This window comes from Schistocerca piceifrons, chromosome 1, assembly GCF_021461385.2.
Source record: "Schistocerca piceifrons isolate TAMUIC-IGC-003096 chromosome 1, iqSchPice1.1, whole genome shotgun sequence".
NCBI lineage: Eukaryota > Metazoa > Arthropoda > Insecta > Orthoptera > Acrididae > Schistocerca > Schistocerca piceifrons.
In genome coordinates, this window is record NC_060138.1 from 578,575,395 (window position 1) to 578,594,218 (window position 18,824).

The window sequence follows — 18,824 nt, forward strand, 5'->3', positions numbered from 1 at the left end:
TTGATGCGAGCTCGCAGTTCTGGCACGTTTCTTGGTAGAGGAGGTAACACTGAATCTTTCACATAACCCCACAGAAAGAAATCGCATGGGGTTAAGTCGGGAGAGCATGGAGGCCATGACATGAATTGCTGATCATGATCTCCACCACGACCGATCCATCGGTTTTCCAATCTCCTGTTTAAGAAATGCCGAACATCATGTTGGAAGTGCGGTGGAGCACCATCCTGTTGAAAGATGAAGTCGGCGCTGTCGGTCTCCAGTTGTGGCACGTCCAGATACACGAGTCCTGTAACGTTTTTTTCGCAGAAGAAAAAGAAAAAGCACACCGTGAGATTGCACAAAACACGTTAACTTTTGGTGAATTGCGAATTTGCTGCACGAATGCATGAGGATGCTCTACCGCCCAGATTCGCACATTGTGTGTTCACTTCACCATTAAGAAAAAATGTTGCTTCATCACTGAAAACAAGTTTCGCACTGAACGCATCCTCTTCCATGAGCTGTTGCAACCGCGCCGAAAATTCAAAGCGTTTGACTTTGTCATCGGGTGTCGTTGCACTGTTATGACTGACTGATGTGAGTGCATTTCAAGCACGACATACGCTTTCTCGGCTCCTGTCGCCATTTTGTCTCACTGCTCTCTCGAGCGCTCTGGCGGCAGAAACCTGAAGTGCGGCTTCAGCCGAACAAAACTTTATGAGTTTTTCTACGTATCTGTAGTGTGTCGTGACCATGTGTCAATGAATGGAGCTACAGTGAATTTATGAAATCGCTTCAATCGTTTGTAATAGCCCTGTATTTTACTCAGTAAATTACAAAATTTGACTTCAATTTGATATAAAACTGTTACAACTCAGAACCCCAACAATTTTTTGAGCGTTTGAAAGGTAATTTTATACTGTTTTCAAAAATACATGGTTGTATTGGGTTACTTGGAGAGAGATTTTGGCTATTCATAATTTTCTACAGCTACGTCACAATTTTGAAATTAACAATATTTTGAGTTCCGTACAGTTCTTCAATATGAATAAACATTATAAATGGGTCATTCCATGTCAATTCAACCAATTTGAATGTTCCAGCTGATAGTCTCAGATTTGGCTGAAATTTAGCACACCAATGCTACTAAGTGTGGAACACTCATGTACAAAATTTTAAGTTCCCCTGCCAATTAGTTCCAGAATTATGGCTTGTGAAAGAAGGTTGCGTGACCTGGAAATTGCAACCCGTATCTGGCAATCTATCTTCAGACCCAACTTCAGGTCTTAATAACTTTGGAACTATTCCGCACAGTCCAGTGAAATTTTTACAACCCAGTAACATCCACTTAGAGAACACACACTATGAATCAAAACACAAACAACATATTTCTAAGGGAAAATAAAAAATTCCAAAATGTAATTAAAAAATAGGTACACATTGTAGGTGCCCTCTATGCCAAATGTAATTCACTCAAAAAGAGTATATATTTTTTGTGGTAAGCTTAATGTGGCCTAAACACACACAGAACTCATCTTGCCCATAACAGTCACACAAACACAGTTACATGCACACGCACGAAAATACAAAAATTTGAAAAATTACCCGAAAAACATTGATTTTTGAAGTGTGGTAGCACAAAAGCGACAAGTGATATCCAAGCCAAATTTCAAACACTGCATAAGTAGATCATAATATAATATGTGGCAAAATTTCAACTTGTTATTGCAAGGCATTTGTGTACAATAAAAGTTGAAAGAGATTTATTTGGTTACGTTTCTTTTAACATGATTTAGCAAGTAACAGTGATGATGCAGACAGCTTGTTTCAGATAAAGCTGCAGCAATTGTTGGGAACCATTAGGCAACAGAAAGTTAAACAATGGTAGTTTTCAGGGACAGAATGAGTCATTGTTAGGCAGGAACAACAAAGGAAACAAGCAACAATTACAGGTTACTAACGTTTTTAAGATTCTAGTTCAGACCGGTCAGTACTGTTGTGGAAAGCCAGTATGGAGGCAGAGGAGTGTACTAGTGGTGCTTTTGTTCAAACAAGTTGCAGAATTGGTAGAGCACAAGCATCTGAATGTCATAAAACAACATATGAAACAAAATGTGGCATTCGCTTTGTCTTGTATGATCTGAATAAATCGGACTAAGATTTGTTGCTACGGAGATCCGGGATACACCCTGTGGGCACAAGAAGTACAGTTCCAGGAAACTTTAGTGTTTGTTACCATCATATGAAAGTGTTTCTGTATAAGTATTTTTTCCTACAAAGAAGTTGTTTTGACCCATTTCAGATTCATAAGAAGACAGTGAAGTGTAGCCACAGAGAAACTGATATCAAATCAGTATTGAATGTAAATCAGTGCATGGGACTTAACATGAAACCAGGACAAAAGTTATGTTCCAGGTGTGTTACACTGCTAAAAAATGAAGAATATTCTGATAACTTACATGACAGCGACGAGGAGTATCAGCCACCTACAACCACAGCGGATGAGCAATTAAATACTTCAGTGAATGCTCTTGGTTTGTCTCCCACGAAGATACACAAAGTTGGGAAAAGAGACAGGCCCAGCTATGGTAGAAGAAAACTACAAGAAGCTCAAATGGAATTAAAACACAAATTAGCTGACACACTAAAGGTGGAAGAGGAAGAACTATCTGCTCCAAAGGAACAGAAATCATGCCAGAAATGCTCCGATTTGGACAAAATTGTGCATGATTTGAAAGAAAAATGTGCCATATCCACACGCCAGAAAAAAAGTAGCTATTCTTACCCTTGCACTTTCCAGCTGGTCTACTGACTACACTGCAAAGGAATTCAATGTTTCTACATATACGGTAAAGCAAGCTAGGAAAATAAAAGCAACCCAAGGAGTGCTTCCACAACTTCAGAAGGTAGGGCAAGCAATTGAGTTCAGAAATTAAGGTGCTAGTGTCGGAGTTTTATGAAAATAATGACTACAGCCGAATAATGCCTGGAAAAAAAAGACTGTAATGGTGAAAATGGGAAATGTACATGTACAGATGCAAAAAAGTCTGTTGCTATGCAACATATCAGAACTATATGTAGAATTCAAGGAAAAGTATCCCAATACCAAAGTAGATTTATCATCTTTTTTCAATCTTCAGCCAAAATGGGTTGTGCCTGTAAGTGCAAGGGGCACACACAATGTTTGTGTATGAGAGACCCATCAAAATGCTAAGCTGATGTTTGCTGCTATAAAGGATTCTGGTCTGGATTACAAAGGTGCAATGAAGCTGCTAGTGTGTGGCATCAGTTCCTACCAGTGCAGGATACACAGGTGTGAAAAGTGTCCTGGTAAGGCAAATCTTGAAGAACACATGAATAACAAACTGTATGGTGAACTCCTTATGGATGACGATGAACTTGTTTCTTATAACCAATGGACACACATGGATCGCACAAGTCTTGAAACAAGTACAGTGGAAGATTTTTGTTGAAATGTGTTGTCAAAAACTGGACAAACTGACCACACACAGCTTCACAGCAACAGCACAATCAGCTTATCTCCAGTTTTGTAAGGACAATTTGAAACAAGATGAAATTATAGCAATACTAGACTTCTTTGAAAATTATGCATTTATAGTTCAAGATGCCATCTGAGGATATCATTGGGACAACAGTCAATCAACTCTCCAGCCATTTACAATTTACTACAGAGGTGAATCAGGTGATGTGTGTGATGGTACTGATGCTACCATTAAGCGCATGGCATCATGAGCTAGTCTGCAGCACCCTACAGAAGGTCACATTCTAACACCTCTTCAATTATTTACCTGGGTACAGAAAAATAACTCTGGCATACAATTGAAAGATGAGGTGAAATCAGTCGAAGAGTTGCTAAAAAGCAGACTAGAACACGTTAAAACTGTTGCATGCACAAGGAGCCATCATCACTTCTCTCCAGCGGACTCTGACTATGTGCAGGTGAGCAGACTGTCCGATTATAACTACAGGTTCATGCACAACATGCATCTGACTAAGGATTCAGAAACAAAAGCAGCAACATACAACCAGGTTGCTATGTTACTGCTATTTATGATGACAAATGGTACTTAGGGTGTGTTGCAGAGTGCCATGAAGCAGAAGGTGATGTATTTGTGAACTTCATGCCACCAGCAGGACCAGCAAGATCATTTCACTGTCCACGTTTGGCAGACAGGTGTTGGATTCCTTTTGAATGTATTCTTATGACAGTTCCAGTTCCTACCACAGTGTCAGGAAGACAGTACAATTTGCCACTCAATGTACAGAGTACAGTAGCTAAAGTGTGGGAGAACTTCTGTTCGAAGTACAATCGACTGGTTTTTAGCTGTTGAGGTGCAGTAAACATAAATGAAAGGTTGTGTTAATCTCTCTATATGTTGTTGCCTAGTGATTAAACAGTTGTGGGAGAGGATAAGAAGAGGCAGAACAGTTTACAATATGTTTTTACAAAATTGTGTTGTGGAACAATGGCCACATCACCAAATACATCTGTCAACTTCCATTGTACACAATTGTCTCGCAATGACATGCTGAAATTTTGAGATATATATCATAATGGTGTACTTATGCAATGTGAGAAATTTGGCTTGGATACCACTTGTCCCTTTTGTGTTACCACACTTCGAAAATCCATGTTTTCAGGTAATTTTTCAACTTTTTGTATTTTCGTGTGCATGCAACTCAGTTTTTGTGACTGATATGGGCATGATGATTTCTGTGTGTGTTTAGGCCACATTAAGCATACCACAAAAAAATTTACACTCTTTTTGAGTGAATTTTGTCATAGAGGGCACCTACAATGTGTACCTATCTTTTAATCACATTTTGGAATTTTTTATTATCCCTCAGAAATATGTTGCTGGTGTTTTGATTCATGGAGTGTGTTCTCTAAATGGATGTTACTGGGTTGTAAAAATTTCACTGGACTGTGTGGAATAGTTCCAAAGTTATTAAGACCTGAAGTTGGGTCTGAAGATAGATTGCCAGATGTGGGTTGCAATTTCCAGGTCACGCACCCTTCTTTCACAAGTCATAATTCTGGAACTATCTGGCAGGGGAAACTAATACTTTGCACACGAGTGTTCCACATATGGTAGAATTAGTCTACTGAATTTCAGTCAAATCTGAGACTATGAGCTGGAGCCCCAGGTTGAACTGACATGGAATGACCCAAATCGGATTTTTGTAGATCTATCAGTTTCAGTGTTTAATTTAGAACAAAATAGTGAAAATTTCTAGGCTCTAGCTTCAAAACTAATGCTTTTGCTTCAAATTCTGTAAACACATGCATGATTTTGTTACATCTTAATTGCCCTTGGAAATACAATTAGCCTAAAACTTTAAACGGTGATAACTCAAAAACTAATTCTCACGGTTGGATGAAACTTTGAATATGTTCTTGTCTTTATGCATACAATTCAAATATAAATTTTCGTAAACATCTATGAGAACTGGGTGTAGGGCCCTGGATGACTTAGTATGGAATGACCCATCAAATTTTCTAGGAGTCAGTAAAATCGTACTGGTACTCACAAACATAATGTATGAGCAACTATAAACTGGAAATACATGGATCAGGAAAAAGTTACCAGCTATACTACCTAATAGACAGAGACAGTTGCTGGAACCTAATGAATCACCTTCATACTTTTTACTGCGAATGAATTTTCTCCCTCTCTGAGGAGTGTACACTGTGTTTGGTTGTATGTGACAAGTTAAAGATGTGTGCCAGATTAGGACTCAAACACATTTCCATGTATTTATTTGGACAGCACAAAGGAAGGACCTCTCCTGTGAACTCCATGTTTCCCATTGGGCTGAATTAATATAAAATTAGTAGATTTCATAAAAATGAAATGATGTTTCAATGTGTGCCACCTCCCATCTTCTGACGAATTGGCCATCATCAAGACATAATTCCTATGTTTCACCAGAATATGATGGAAAGTTACATTTATCACAACTAGTACTTTATATTAACTACTGAGGTATTTGATAAATCAATATGAGAAACTGGGTCAACAGATGGGTCCAATTCCACCCATCGGCTTTGACCAGTGACGTAAGGCTGTTGTGGCATGTCATGTCACAATGGCATAAAGTTTAGTTCATGAGCGTGTTTGCAGGTGTCGTGTTCATGCAGTCGGTGGTGTTCTTTGGTGGTGTGTTTGTGGGTTGCGTGATGTGTGGTGTTGTGGGTTTAGTTTGTGCTTGTGGTGTTTTTGTAGGTGGCGTTTTGTTGTGGTTGGTTGTGCTCTCTGGTGGTGTTTGTGGGTGGCATGTTATGTGTCGTATTGTGTTCATTTGAGTGGTAGACGTTGATGGGTTTTGTTGTTGTGCTGAATGCATGTCTAGTGGAATATTTTGACAGTTTAATTTTTGTTATGGTTAAGTTATTGTAGTGACGCTTTCAGTTCGTTGTGTGTGAATTCTTTAGATAATTGTTGTTGTCATGTCTCTGTTAGGTATGGATATGACACAGAAGATAAACAGTTTTCGTTTGTGGGGGCTTATGGGTGACAGTGCGTTGTCGCTTATAAAGTTCTTGCAGCTGTTCGGTCTCTTGGCGGAAGTGATGAGATGTTTGGTGTGTGGAGAAGACACGAGGCTTACCAAAGTTCAGGCATCTCAGACCAGGGACAGCTACATGTGGAGATGTCGCAGGGATAACCTATGGCGCTCTATACGGCGAGGTTCCTGGTTCGAGAAGTCTAGGTCGGCCATGCGTGATACTGTGTTGATGAGTTATCATTTTTGCTATCAATCCTCTCACAGTTTTTGTGCGCATGAGGTGGGTGTCAGTGAGAGGACAGTGCTTGATTGGTATTCTTCTTGTCATGAGATTTTTTCTGAATATATTAAATATAGGGGTAAGTCGGGTGGGCCTGGGGTGGTTGTAAAGATTGATGAGTCACAGTTTGGGAGGAGAAAGTATGCGAGGGGTAAGCCCGTGGTTGGTTTATGGGTGTGGGGGGCTGTGGTATTGGGGGCTGGGTGTTCATGATGTGTTTTTAGGGTTGTTGAGGGGCGTACAGAAAGGGAGTTTGTGGGTTTGATTGAGGAATATGCAGGAGTGGGTAGCACTATAGTTTCGGACGTGTTTTATTCTTCTAGGGGGTTGGGTCAGCAGGGGTAGCCCCTAGAACGTAGGACTACGTAAACCTAAGTAACCTAAGGACATCACACACATCCATGCCCGAGGCAGGATTCCAACCTGCGACCGTAGCGGTCATGTGGCTCCAGACTGTAGCGCCTACATTTAGTAGTGAACCACAGTGTTGAGTTTAAGAATTATGAAACTGGCACCTGTACTACTGCTATAGAGGGGTTTTTGAAAAGGGGAGGGGGCTGTTAAGTCTGTCATTGGGAGGGGGGAAGAGGTGCTCTTCTAACTTTCAGGCTCATTTAGATGAGTACTGTTTGCGGAAAAGTGTCCCCGAGGGCTATTGTATTTTTAGGGGTTTTTTAAGGGCTGTCAGTAGGATGTATAGGCCGGAGGTTGTGGTTTAGTTTGGTTTCGGGGAGGGGGGGCTGGTTGTTGTTGGTGGTAAGGTTTGGGGACGTAGGTGGGTGCAGGGTGGTCGGTGTTTTTTGATTTTGTTGTGGAGGATTTGTTTTGTTGTAGTTTTTTTAGTTGTAGGGTGTGATTCTGAAGGGTTTTACCCCCCCCCCCCCCCCCCCCAATGATTGTGGAGGTGGTGCTAGTTTTGGATTTTATGATTTGGTATCGGTAGTTCTGTTGACCTATATAGGTCAACGGAAGTGTTCGATTCCAATTTTGTTGTTGTAGGTGGCTTTTTTTTGAGGTAGGAATGATTGTGGAGGTGGTACTAGTTTTGGGTTGACCTATATAGGTCAAGGGTAGTGATCGATTCCAGTGGATATTGTTTTTAGTTGATTTTGGGAAGTTTGTGGTTGTTTTGTTTTATTGTTTTTCTCGTTTTGTTTAGTGGCGTGTGTTTATTTTTCGTTTGTCCCCACCCAAAAACCCCCAACTTCCCCCTCCTGTCCCATTAGTTTCATTATATTTTTCGATGAATATGCATCTGATCGCTTTTCAATCTATTTTCATGTTTGTTGTGATGTGTACGTAATGACTTCATAGGCACGATATGGGAGTTGTTGTGAATGGTCGTTTCCGTCAAGGGTCAAAGCAGATGGGTGGAATCGGACGCTTCCATTATCCTGGGAAACTTGAATGATAAAACAAATGATGCTTATGCTAAAAGAAAATTACACACTTTATTGTTATTACACTTATTGATGTAAACAGGATTACAATGTTTAAAACCCTCATCTATCTGAAATTTGGCAATACATAAATAAGAATTACTTATCAACTAAAGTCTTCAGGGAACATATGGTTTCACTGTAACTGTTAAGGGAGGACTGGATGTCATTGTATGAAATGAAGAAAGGCAGGAACTAAACAGGAGAGAGGAAACATTTATTTTTAAATGTATACAAAGAAGAAAAATTAATGAGAAGTGAGACGGTTTCTAAATTCAAGTGTATGGGAAGTAAATGGCAAGCTGAAAACTACAATACAGATTGCAGACAACACATTTGTGGGAAAACATAGGAACACTGGATAAAATATCATTGGCATAGTTCATATCAATTCAGGCAGGCTAGGAAAAAATCTTACCATCATAGTCTAGGATGTTATCGAATTCAGCATACGTTAAAAAGAAAAAGTAAGTAAATAAAACAAATTTTCTGTTTTCTCCAAAAAAAATTCTGCTCCGAGATACAGCCCTTCAAAGATGACACTGCACACACCATTTTGAAGATGCAAATTTTGGAAAAAATTTTAAAATACTGTATGTCTGGAACAGTTATAGATTATTATTATTATTGAAAGGTAATTGCTTTATGATTACAAAGAAATCCTCCACTTGGACTTATCTGTCAAAATTCTTTTACTATAGTGTTCTGAACTTTTTTTTATAATTTATGGATTTTTTTTTTTCAAAATTTCCAATCCATAAAATTTTGATATATATATATATATATATTTTTTTTTTTTTTTTTTTTTTTTTTTTTTTTTTTTTTTTTTTTTTTTTTTTTTACCACATAGTTCCACATTCCCTGAGAAGGAGAGCTTCCACTTTTAGGTTGAACAGGTTTTATAAACAATTGAAATGTTTGCCATACATATAACCTGTTTCATTATCACATAACAGGATCATAAAAATCAAAACCTAGGCTTATTTAACACAATTTTAGTTTTGAAAGAGGAGAAAAAGATTCATTTTTCAAGCATTTTAAATGGTTCCAAAAATATGGGAAAGGTCCAAAGACTTAAAGGTTTCAATTTATACAACTTCTGTGCACTGTTTTGTACTGAAATTAGGCAGTCAATGAGCTAAAAATGTGTTCCACTGCTTCAGCATCTTCCTTTGATACAGAATGATGCCTTCCTGTTGAACCAATAGGAACTGGAGCACTTACAATCTTCTAAACATTGTGTTCCCAGGTTGTGAAGCTGCTGTTTCTGAGGTGTTGGCCAAACGAACGAAATTTCTTCTTTCTTGCTCTTTAAAGTGTGTGCAATATCAGTTCGCCCATCACTTTAAGTCCAAAAATGTGTCTCCTGAATTCCTTTCACATCAGTAGTTTGTTTGGACCATTCTTCTTTTTTCTGCTAATGGAATTCTTTGATTTCCTCTTTGGACAAAAGAAAGAGGCTGTGGATGTGTAAAATTTCACGACTCTCGTAAAATCCTCAGTGTTCTGAACCACTGCTGTATTTGGTCTGAAAAGATTATGTTTTGTAGCATGGTGCTTCAGCAGGCCTCCTATACCATCACAAGGCCCCTTCCCATGACCAGTAGCACTGCATACCCAGTCAGTTGGCACAAGCAACTTAATTCAAACAGCTGGTAACGATTTTAAAATGACTAGGAGCACCATCAGAAATGATGATGTCCTTCTCTGCCTCTGTTTGTAGTGGAAGAATTTTGTGCATTGCTAGTAAAGCATGTGCTGAGTCATGTCCTGTGTCATCACTTATAACTGCAACACTTGAGGTCTTGTTTTGAAAATATGTCACTCCAGTAAAAATTGAAACCTGGTCATCACTCCAATGATGCCCTTGTACTTCTTGTGGGAGGATTACAGACAAGTTCTCAGAAAATCACAGTGAAGAACTAAGCATATTTCTTCAGTCTGTACACATCATTTCACTTCTGCAATGTGTTGTTGCAATATCTTCAGAAGCTGGTGATTTACTGCTTTCACTGACCATTTACATAGTCGATCAATAAACCTGTCAAAGGCAACAGTTTTCTTATTTAGTTTACTTCACTCCCATATTGCATATGTAATTTCTGCCAAGTTATCCGCTACACCTTCCAGGCCAAGAGTATGTAAAGACAGTCCTTCCTTTCCACGGCAGTTACTACATTCTTGAAACAAACAAGTCTCTCGCTTTACGTCACAAACTACTATTGACTTCACATGCCCAACCAAGGTTTCATATATCATGTGCTCCACTAAGTCATAGTGCCACTTAGGTCGTAGTGTCTAAAATTTTGATCTTCCAATACGTGAAGTTGTAGAGCTGCTCTTATAAATTGCAAAAGTTTCTTTAATACTGCGAGTCATGTACCTCTTCACTTTAACAACTTTTTGACTTTTCAACTGGTACAGTTATAGTGCCGTTTTCCTTGGCACTCTGGTGAGAACAATCCTATTTATCTTCCAGATAAAATGACTGCACTATTTGAATTTGAGCTGCTTCTACAGGATGACGACAAGAGAAATCTGGTCTTCCAAAGACTCCTTTTACAGACCTCACATTTCTTGATACGTCTACCATGCACTTTGATACTGATGAAACATAGTTCAAAATTGTTTTCTCTGAAAATGCCTCTGGAATAATAATTAAAACTTGCACCTTTTATTTATTTATTCCATGTGATCTGATGGCACACAGTGTGTTTCAGATGTCGGAAAATATCATTTAACATTGTTAACATATATTAACATAGGCCTATAGTATCCTAATGTGTTATATTGCTCAATGTTTTCAATTTAACACAAACAGCAAGATTACTGTTCTAAGTATTCATTTACAGAGTAAAAACATTGACACAACAAATATGACTTCACGGCTTTGCTAAATTTTATGTTGTCTTCGATGGACTTAATACTAGTGGGAAGATTGCTGAACAGTTGGGGGCCCATGTGGAAAGCTCCCTTTTCACACAGTTGAGTGTTTGTACGTATAACATGCAGGTTTGCATTTTTCCTGGTGTTGTGTTCATGTATTTCATTATTTTTTACGACTCTGGGGTCAGTTGGCACTATGTGGTTTCTGAAAAATTTTAGAGTCTCAAGAATGTAGAGGCAAGGCAGTGTAAGGATTTCCAACTTTCTGAAGATGGGTTTGCAGGAGTCTCTGGGTAATAATACTCAATGCTCTCTTCTGGATTCTGAATGTGATCAGAGCAGTTGGAGAATTTCCCCAGAATATTACACCATATTTTAGGTGGGCTTGTATGTAAGCATAGTACGCATTGGTTAATGTTTTCTGGCTAACACGTTTTCAGTACACTCAATGCATAACAGCCAGTACAAATACTGGCATTTACCTTTCCTGTAAGTGTATTCCATTTCAGGTTATCTTGAACCCACAGATCCAGGAATTTGAAAACAGTGTCGGTATCTCTTGACTGGTTATGTACAGTGACAAATGGCTGAGAGGAATTTGCATTTTGTGTTGTGTGAAAGTTCATGGAAGCTGTATTTTTGGTTTTGATAGTTAATCTGTTGATTTTAGCCCAGTTGCTGAATTGTTCAGTGGCCAAGTTCACAGCTTTTTGCACAGCCTCTGTATTCTCCCCTTTGAGGAGTACAGTTATGTCATCAGCAAATATTATTGTTTTGTGTGCATCAACATTCAGGCTCAAGTCATTAATATACAGGAGGAAAAGTAGGGGGGTCCCAATACTGAGCCCTGTGGAACACCTTGCTTTACAGTTTTATTATTTGATAGTATTTCGGTTATTGAGTTGCTTTGTCTATTAGTATATTTCATGCTCACTCTCTGCATCCGATTGGTTAGGAATGTAGCAATCCAGTTCTTTGCAATTCCTCTGATACCATAGTGTTCTAATTTTTCCAGTAATATCTTGTGGTCAACAGTGTCAAAAGCCTTTGACAGATCCAGAAATATGCCTGTTATGGGTTGTTTTCTATCTAACAGTTCTAATAGCATATTTATGCAATCATATACTGCAGTTTCAGTAGATTTGTTGCTTCTGATCCCATGTTGAGTTAAACTTAATAAATCTTTTTTTTTCAATGAAGTCCATAATTTTTTTGTACATTATTTTTTCAAAAACTTTAGAAACGCAGGATGAGATTGAGATAGGCCTGTAGTTATTCATATCTTTATTATCACCTTTTTTGAAGACAGGAATTACTTTAGAAAGTTTCAGAGCTTCAGGGAAGATACCTGCCTGGAAAGAACAGTCACAGAGGTGAGTTAATGATTCTGCAATTGTGTGTTCACAATTTTTGATTACAGCTGCTGGGATACTATCAATTCCAGCTGAATATGAATTTTTTAACTCTCTGGGGGCTTTTGCAACATCATTTTCAGTGACTTTGGTAATGAAAATTGACTCTGCACATATGTGATATTTTTGGTTTGCTGGTTGGTAATTTGTGTTAGGATTATTTTGGACCAATTTTTCAGCTATGCTCGTAAAGAAATTGTTGAAAGAGTTCACCACAACTTCGGGATTAGATATAGATTCATTGTTGAGTTTGATTTCTATGTTCGTGTGTGAAGCTTTCATTTCCCCTCTTTCCCTTTTTATGATATTCCACACTGCTTTTACTTTATTGCTGGATTTGTCAGTGTACTCATCATTCTGTGTCCTTTTTGCTTCTCTTATCACTCTTCTTAGGATACATGTGCAGTTTTTATAGTATTCTGTTAGTTGGGGGGGAGTCACCACTTTGTTTACATAACATGTGGAGTATTCTTTTATGTTTGCAAGAGATTTTTATAGCTGGTGTAATCCAACTCTTGTTTCTATTATTATTATTATTATTATTATTATTAGTTATTCTTACTGGTTTTTGTGGAAAGGCCTCTTCAAAGTGGTCGATCATTTTGCAAAGAAATATGTTGAATTTCATGTTGACATCATTGGCTGTGTACATCTCTGTTCACTTTTCTTTGCTAAGGTGGGCATTTTACTTGTTCAAGTTCTCTTGGGTGAAAAACCTTCGTAAAGTTTTAGGTGGGACTGGGTTTGAGGTATCTTTGCTAACATTGACCTTTAGAATGACGGCTTGGTGGTCGCTGAATCCTGCATTGTATACTTCTAGAGTTGGGTTAAGTTTATTTCTATTTGCAAAAATTTGATCTAGAGCTGTCTTGGATGTAGGTGTTATTCTAGTGGGCTCGTTTACAAGGGCATGCAGATTATAAGTTTTTGCAATGTTAATCAATGTTTCCCTGTTTCTGTTGTGGGTGAGAAAGTCTATATTAAAGTCACCACATATAATCACATCCTGTTTCCACTGACTTATTTTGGATAGAAACAAGTCCATTTGTAACAGAAAATCATTAATACCACTGGAGGGGGGACGGTAAATTGTAGCTACAATTAGATTATATCTGCAAGCTTTATGGCTGCACATTCAAAGATCGGAAATTCGGAAGCGTCCGATCCCGCCCGTCTGCTTTGACCCATGACGTCACAAATATGGTGGAAACGACCATAAACCACGATTCCAATATGGCGCATATAAAGTAGGTACGCACACATTATGAGGACGAAAATACATCGAAAAACAAACACACACACTTTCCACAAAAAGCCTAACGACACTAACGGGACAAACGCGGGAAATGGGGTGTTTTTGGGTGGGGGCAAACTAAATACACACAAATTTAGACACCCTCCCACGCACAAAACCACACAAAATGACGAAAAACACCGACATCACAAAACTCCCCAAATACCTCTAAACACAATATCATCTGGAATCGGATACTTCCCTTGATCTATATAGCTCAACAGCAGCTTCCGATCCCATAAATTAGAATCAAACTCTTCCCTTGGCTTATATAGCTCAAAAACATCTCCCAATACCAATACCAACATACACAGCCACACATTGGGATCGAACACTTCCCTTGACCTGCGCAGTGTTAGTTTTATCCGTCATATCCATTCCTGAACAAAAACAACAGCCGATTAATTTTATTAAAATTACCGCATGACGTACAGTGAACAACACTAAATTAACCTTCACACAAAATCGTTAACCCACTGAAACGAATTCCACTACAAAAACAGCCGACCCATTACACCACACAAACGAAAACCCTGAACATACCACCAGAGAGCACAACAAACCACAACACGACGACATCTACAAACACGCCACACTCACAAACCGCGCCGTCATGACGTCACACACAACACCCTTACGTCACGGGTCAAAGCCGACGCTTGGGATCGGACGCTTCTGTCGACCCCAAAGATCTTGTCTGTTCCTATTTCCTTTAGGGTAGGAAGTGGACTATATTCAATGTGTTGTTTGATGAAGATGGCAACCCCACCATGTCCAGCATTTGATCTGGAGTAGTGTTCGCACAATTTGAAGTTTGCAATGCAGAGCCAGTGCTCTGCTAGGCACACTACTGAGACATCACCGAGTTCACTGTAGGATGCATGATATTCAACAGCTGAATTGATATTTGTGAAAAATTCCTGGCTAGAGGTGCAAGAGTGCTTTTGTTCATTTTCTTCTGAAGATGGAATTTCTACTTTGAAGATTGTGGTCAGTTTTTCTGTAGTGTATTCATCCACAGAGTTAGTTATTTTGTCTGTGCTTTCTTGATGCATAGAGCTTATGACTCGATTTCACTGGCCACAGTTTCTTAACAGCACTAACACCTATTTCTGTAGTTGACTAATTCACAGTATTTATTTCTCCTTAGATGATGCAAAATCTGCACAATGGGAGTCTTCACCTTGTTCAGATACTATCATCGTTGTTATTCTGTCAAAACGTTTAGAACACAAAAAATCGTCACTGGAAACATCTTCACTTTGAAACAAGGTCTTCAAATGAGAACACTTATTCCCAATCTTAACAGAGTCTGTTTTTCTGTTTGTCTTATATATCACTCTTTTATGGATATGCAAATAGTCAGCACACTTCACTCTCCTGTGGCCCCCAAACAGAAGACATATCAAACAGACACTTCACAAAACACACTGCAACTATGCCAACTGGCAAATTCCTCATTAAAACACATAACTCACTGGATGGTCTCAGATTTCTTAGCAGCCTCTTCAATAAACAAATTAGCACTGAACAACTACAATACAGAAACCTGCAATGAACAACCACAACAAAGAATCTGACAAGAATCTGCAAGACAATAGTAAGAAACAACTTCTGTGAAGACGTATATTATCATTGAAAGTTAAAAAAATGATTTTTTAAAATAAAACCTGTCAAACTTAAAAGTGGAAGCTCTCCTCTACAGACAATATAGTACTACACGGTACCAATCAACAGAAAAAAATCTAACTTTTCTGGATTGGCATTTATTTCTGTGAATTACTACACAGTAATAATCAACAGAAAATAATCTTACTTTTCTGGTTTGGCATTTTTTCTGTGAATTACAAAAAAAAATTCAAAAGAACTTTGACACATGTCCAAACGGAGTATAATGCTGTAATCATCAAGCAATTATCTTTCAAATAAAGAAGTCTCTAATAAAATTTCTAGAACTTTTACAAAGATACAGCATTTTAAAGATTCTTCTGAAATTCGCATTTTCAAAATGGTGTTCACAGTGATATCTATCAAGGCCTGTATCTCGGAGCAGGAATTTTTTTGGAGAAAACAAAATAATAAGTGTTTCTTACCTACTCCTGAATTTTAACATATGCTAAATTCAATAACATCAAAGACTATGAAGGTAACCCCCCCCACCTGAAGTGATGCGGATTATGCCCAATGCGATATGACAAAACGAATATGAAGAATCTAATTGTGTAAGACCTACAAAGTTATTGACAGCTATTTCTTTAAGGAACAATTAACACTATTTTCCTGTGGGATTTAACTTGAAGTGATCAGTATAAATAGAAACTACCTATCCCACTCCCACACCGTCATGCATAGTGAATATGTAATTCACCAACAACGCCCTCTTTTTGATGCTCTTTATTTAATCAAATAAATAATGATTTACATATTCACTCAATCTCTGAAATAGGCCTAGAGAAAAAATAAGTCACATCTGATGGCAGAGTATGCTCCACTACACACTGTACAGTGGCTTGCGGAGTGTTTATGCAAATGTAGAATTCCCAATGCTTTTACTTATTGGCATGTTAAATCTTTTACTGACGTAGCCTCACTCGACTCTAATTTCAGTCATTAAATATATAGCATCAGCAACCATATCCTACCATAAATGTTATATCTTTAGACACATTTCCTGTTCACTCTCAACTGATTCGAAAACAGCTCCAATGCTTAAATCTCTGTTGGTTAGTAAATTAATAAGATGAACCAAAACTGTGAGTTGAATACAAACAATCCCATATGAAAAGACAACCACTCACTGCACAGAGGAAACACTGAACAGCAGATACGTGTGTAGGTGGCCTAAAGCAACGACAGGAACAGTAGACAGGGGTGTAAACAAGGAGTTGAGCGGCGTATCTCGATATTTGTGTAAGAGCATTTTACCATTCTTTACAACAAACGTGTAAATGAAATGGAAAATGTAAATTAAAATAAAATCAAGGAGGTGGAATACTACTATTCGTCTCCATATGAAGGTGGATGGAAAGAACTACAGCGCACCAACTGTATTTGTGTTGCTGCCTACTGCTAGCACATACAAGCATAAATTCCACGCTCTCTTTAAGTGGAGAAATTAGTCACTTCTGCATCCATTTAAATCGACTATCTTTATCTCTTATAGAACATTCCCCGTTAACTAACCCACAATTTTTATTGCTTCGAAAATTATTAATTCGGGTTTATATAGACCTAATGCAACGGAAAATATATTTTACAAGAAGGATACTATTAAACCTTATCTTCGATTTCACAACACAAAGTACGATTTCTTTAAATGCTGTGTCAGTCTGAGGCCGATTCAAAAACTAAATATACAAATAACAAGCATAAAACTCACGGCGGACTTCTTATGCAACATTTCTTTGACCATTGCGTCCATCAATCGTTCTCGTTCTTCATGGTATCTCCTTTGTTGTTCAAGAATAGTTTCCATATTTATCAACTGCAGAAACTAAAAGCATCAATTATAACAACACTCTAGTCCATTAAACTCAACTGAGTTGACAACATCAACAACCTGAAGTCCGGAAGTTACAAAACCAAAGACTCTTAATTACACCTTACAACCCAACGATGTTAGAAAATAAGCCACCTTCAAACCAAAGGTCTAAAGCCCGGTCCACACGCAACGATCTGTCTGCGCAGACATCGGTGCAGATGTCTATACATGCAAAAGATCGCTGCAAATGTGGTGTGTTCACACGACACAAACCCCAATCTACTACTCGCCCGCCATCTGTCGGTGTAGAAAAGAAATATCAGTGGCAAGCGACTACGCTCCCCGCAAACGTCAAACATTTAATTCAGTTATTTTGAAATATAGAAATGGAGGAAGTTCTGTTGTGGTCTGTGTTCGCAACTTGTGTTGCAAAAAACATTCAGACCAAGCGCAGTAAACAGAGAAAGCGGGCAAAATGGTGTAGACAGTGGCTGCTAAAGCGAAAACAGTTTTCTCACGTAAATTTACTGAGAGAGTTGCAGGACGAACCTAACGACTGGCGAAATTATTTGCGGATGGATGTCGAAACTTATAATTATCTCTTAAAGCTTGTAACCCTTCATATTATGAGAAAAAATACTTGTATGAGAAGGGCAATTTCTCCTCATGAACGGCTGGCGGTAACATTGACACTCCAATTTCGTCTTCAGTTGTACTCCTGCCTGGTCTTGGCGTTTCTTGATCACTAAGAAAGCCAAGCAGATCAAAATACCATAACGTTGGCTGGTATACTTGATCTACTCCTACACCAGATCTAGATTTCTGAACTTTGGATAACTCAATTAGAGCATTGTATGCTGCAGTCTTTTTGTCTCGGTCACTATATTCTTTACTTTTAATCTTCCACAAACATGGGTGGTTTCTACATATTTCAATGAATTCACTTACAAACTCTTGAGAACACTGACGAGTATCAGACAATTTAATGCCCTGTGCACGCAAACACTAGACTGAGCAAACAGCTGTTTCGCGCCAGATTTGCGGCGATCTCCTGTCCACACGCTCCAACTTGTCTGCGCAGATGTGGTTCGAACCCACAGATTTGAGAGGTTTCGCTCAAACCTCCAACTCCAACTTCCAGGTTTGCACACACCTCAGGTTGGTGCAAATCTTCTGTCCACACGCAACGATCTGTCTGCGCAGATGTGATGTGCGCAGACAGATCGTAACGTGCGGACGGGCCTTAACGATCTCTGTAATCGACTATCTAAGTAGCGTCTCTACTTGTTACAGTGGGATAGGATGCGTCTTTACATGTAACTGAAGTAACGCCACTGCAAGTAGCGTGAACTACTGTTTCCAGTGGCAGATGAAGTTCTAACAGCGGTGTTTCTCAATATGGTGTTCATCGTTCGTGCATGTCCGCCATCGTGCACGTTTGGATAGTACAACGACAGTCTAGTTTGGGTTGCAGCTGTTATGACTAAATTTGAAGAATAGAACTTGCGAATACTGAGTGCAA

General features: G+C 38.6%; 1 protein-coding gene across 1 annotated transcript in view; it reads right to left on the minus strand.

Moving 5' to 3' along the window:
• The window catches only part of LOC124786080 (splicing factor 3A subunit 3), a 78,303-nt gene extending 60,891 nt beyond the window's left edge, over positions 1-17,412 (minus strand). The window contains exon 1 of the mRNA XM_047254234.1: positions 17,201-17,412. Within this exon, the coding sequence (XP_047110190.1) occupies positions 17,201-17,296 (96 nt within the window). The 5' untranslated portion in view covers positions 17,297-17,412. The remainder of the gene's footprint in view (positions 1-17,200) is intronic.
• Between the last annotated feature and the right edge of the window lie 1,412 nt (positions 17,413-18,824).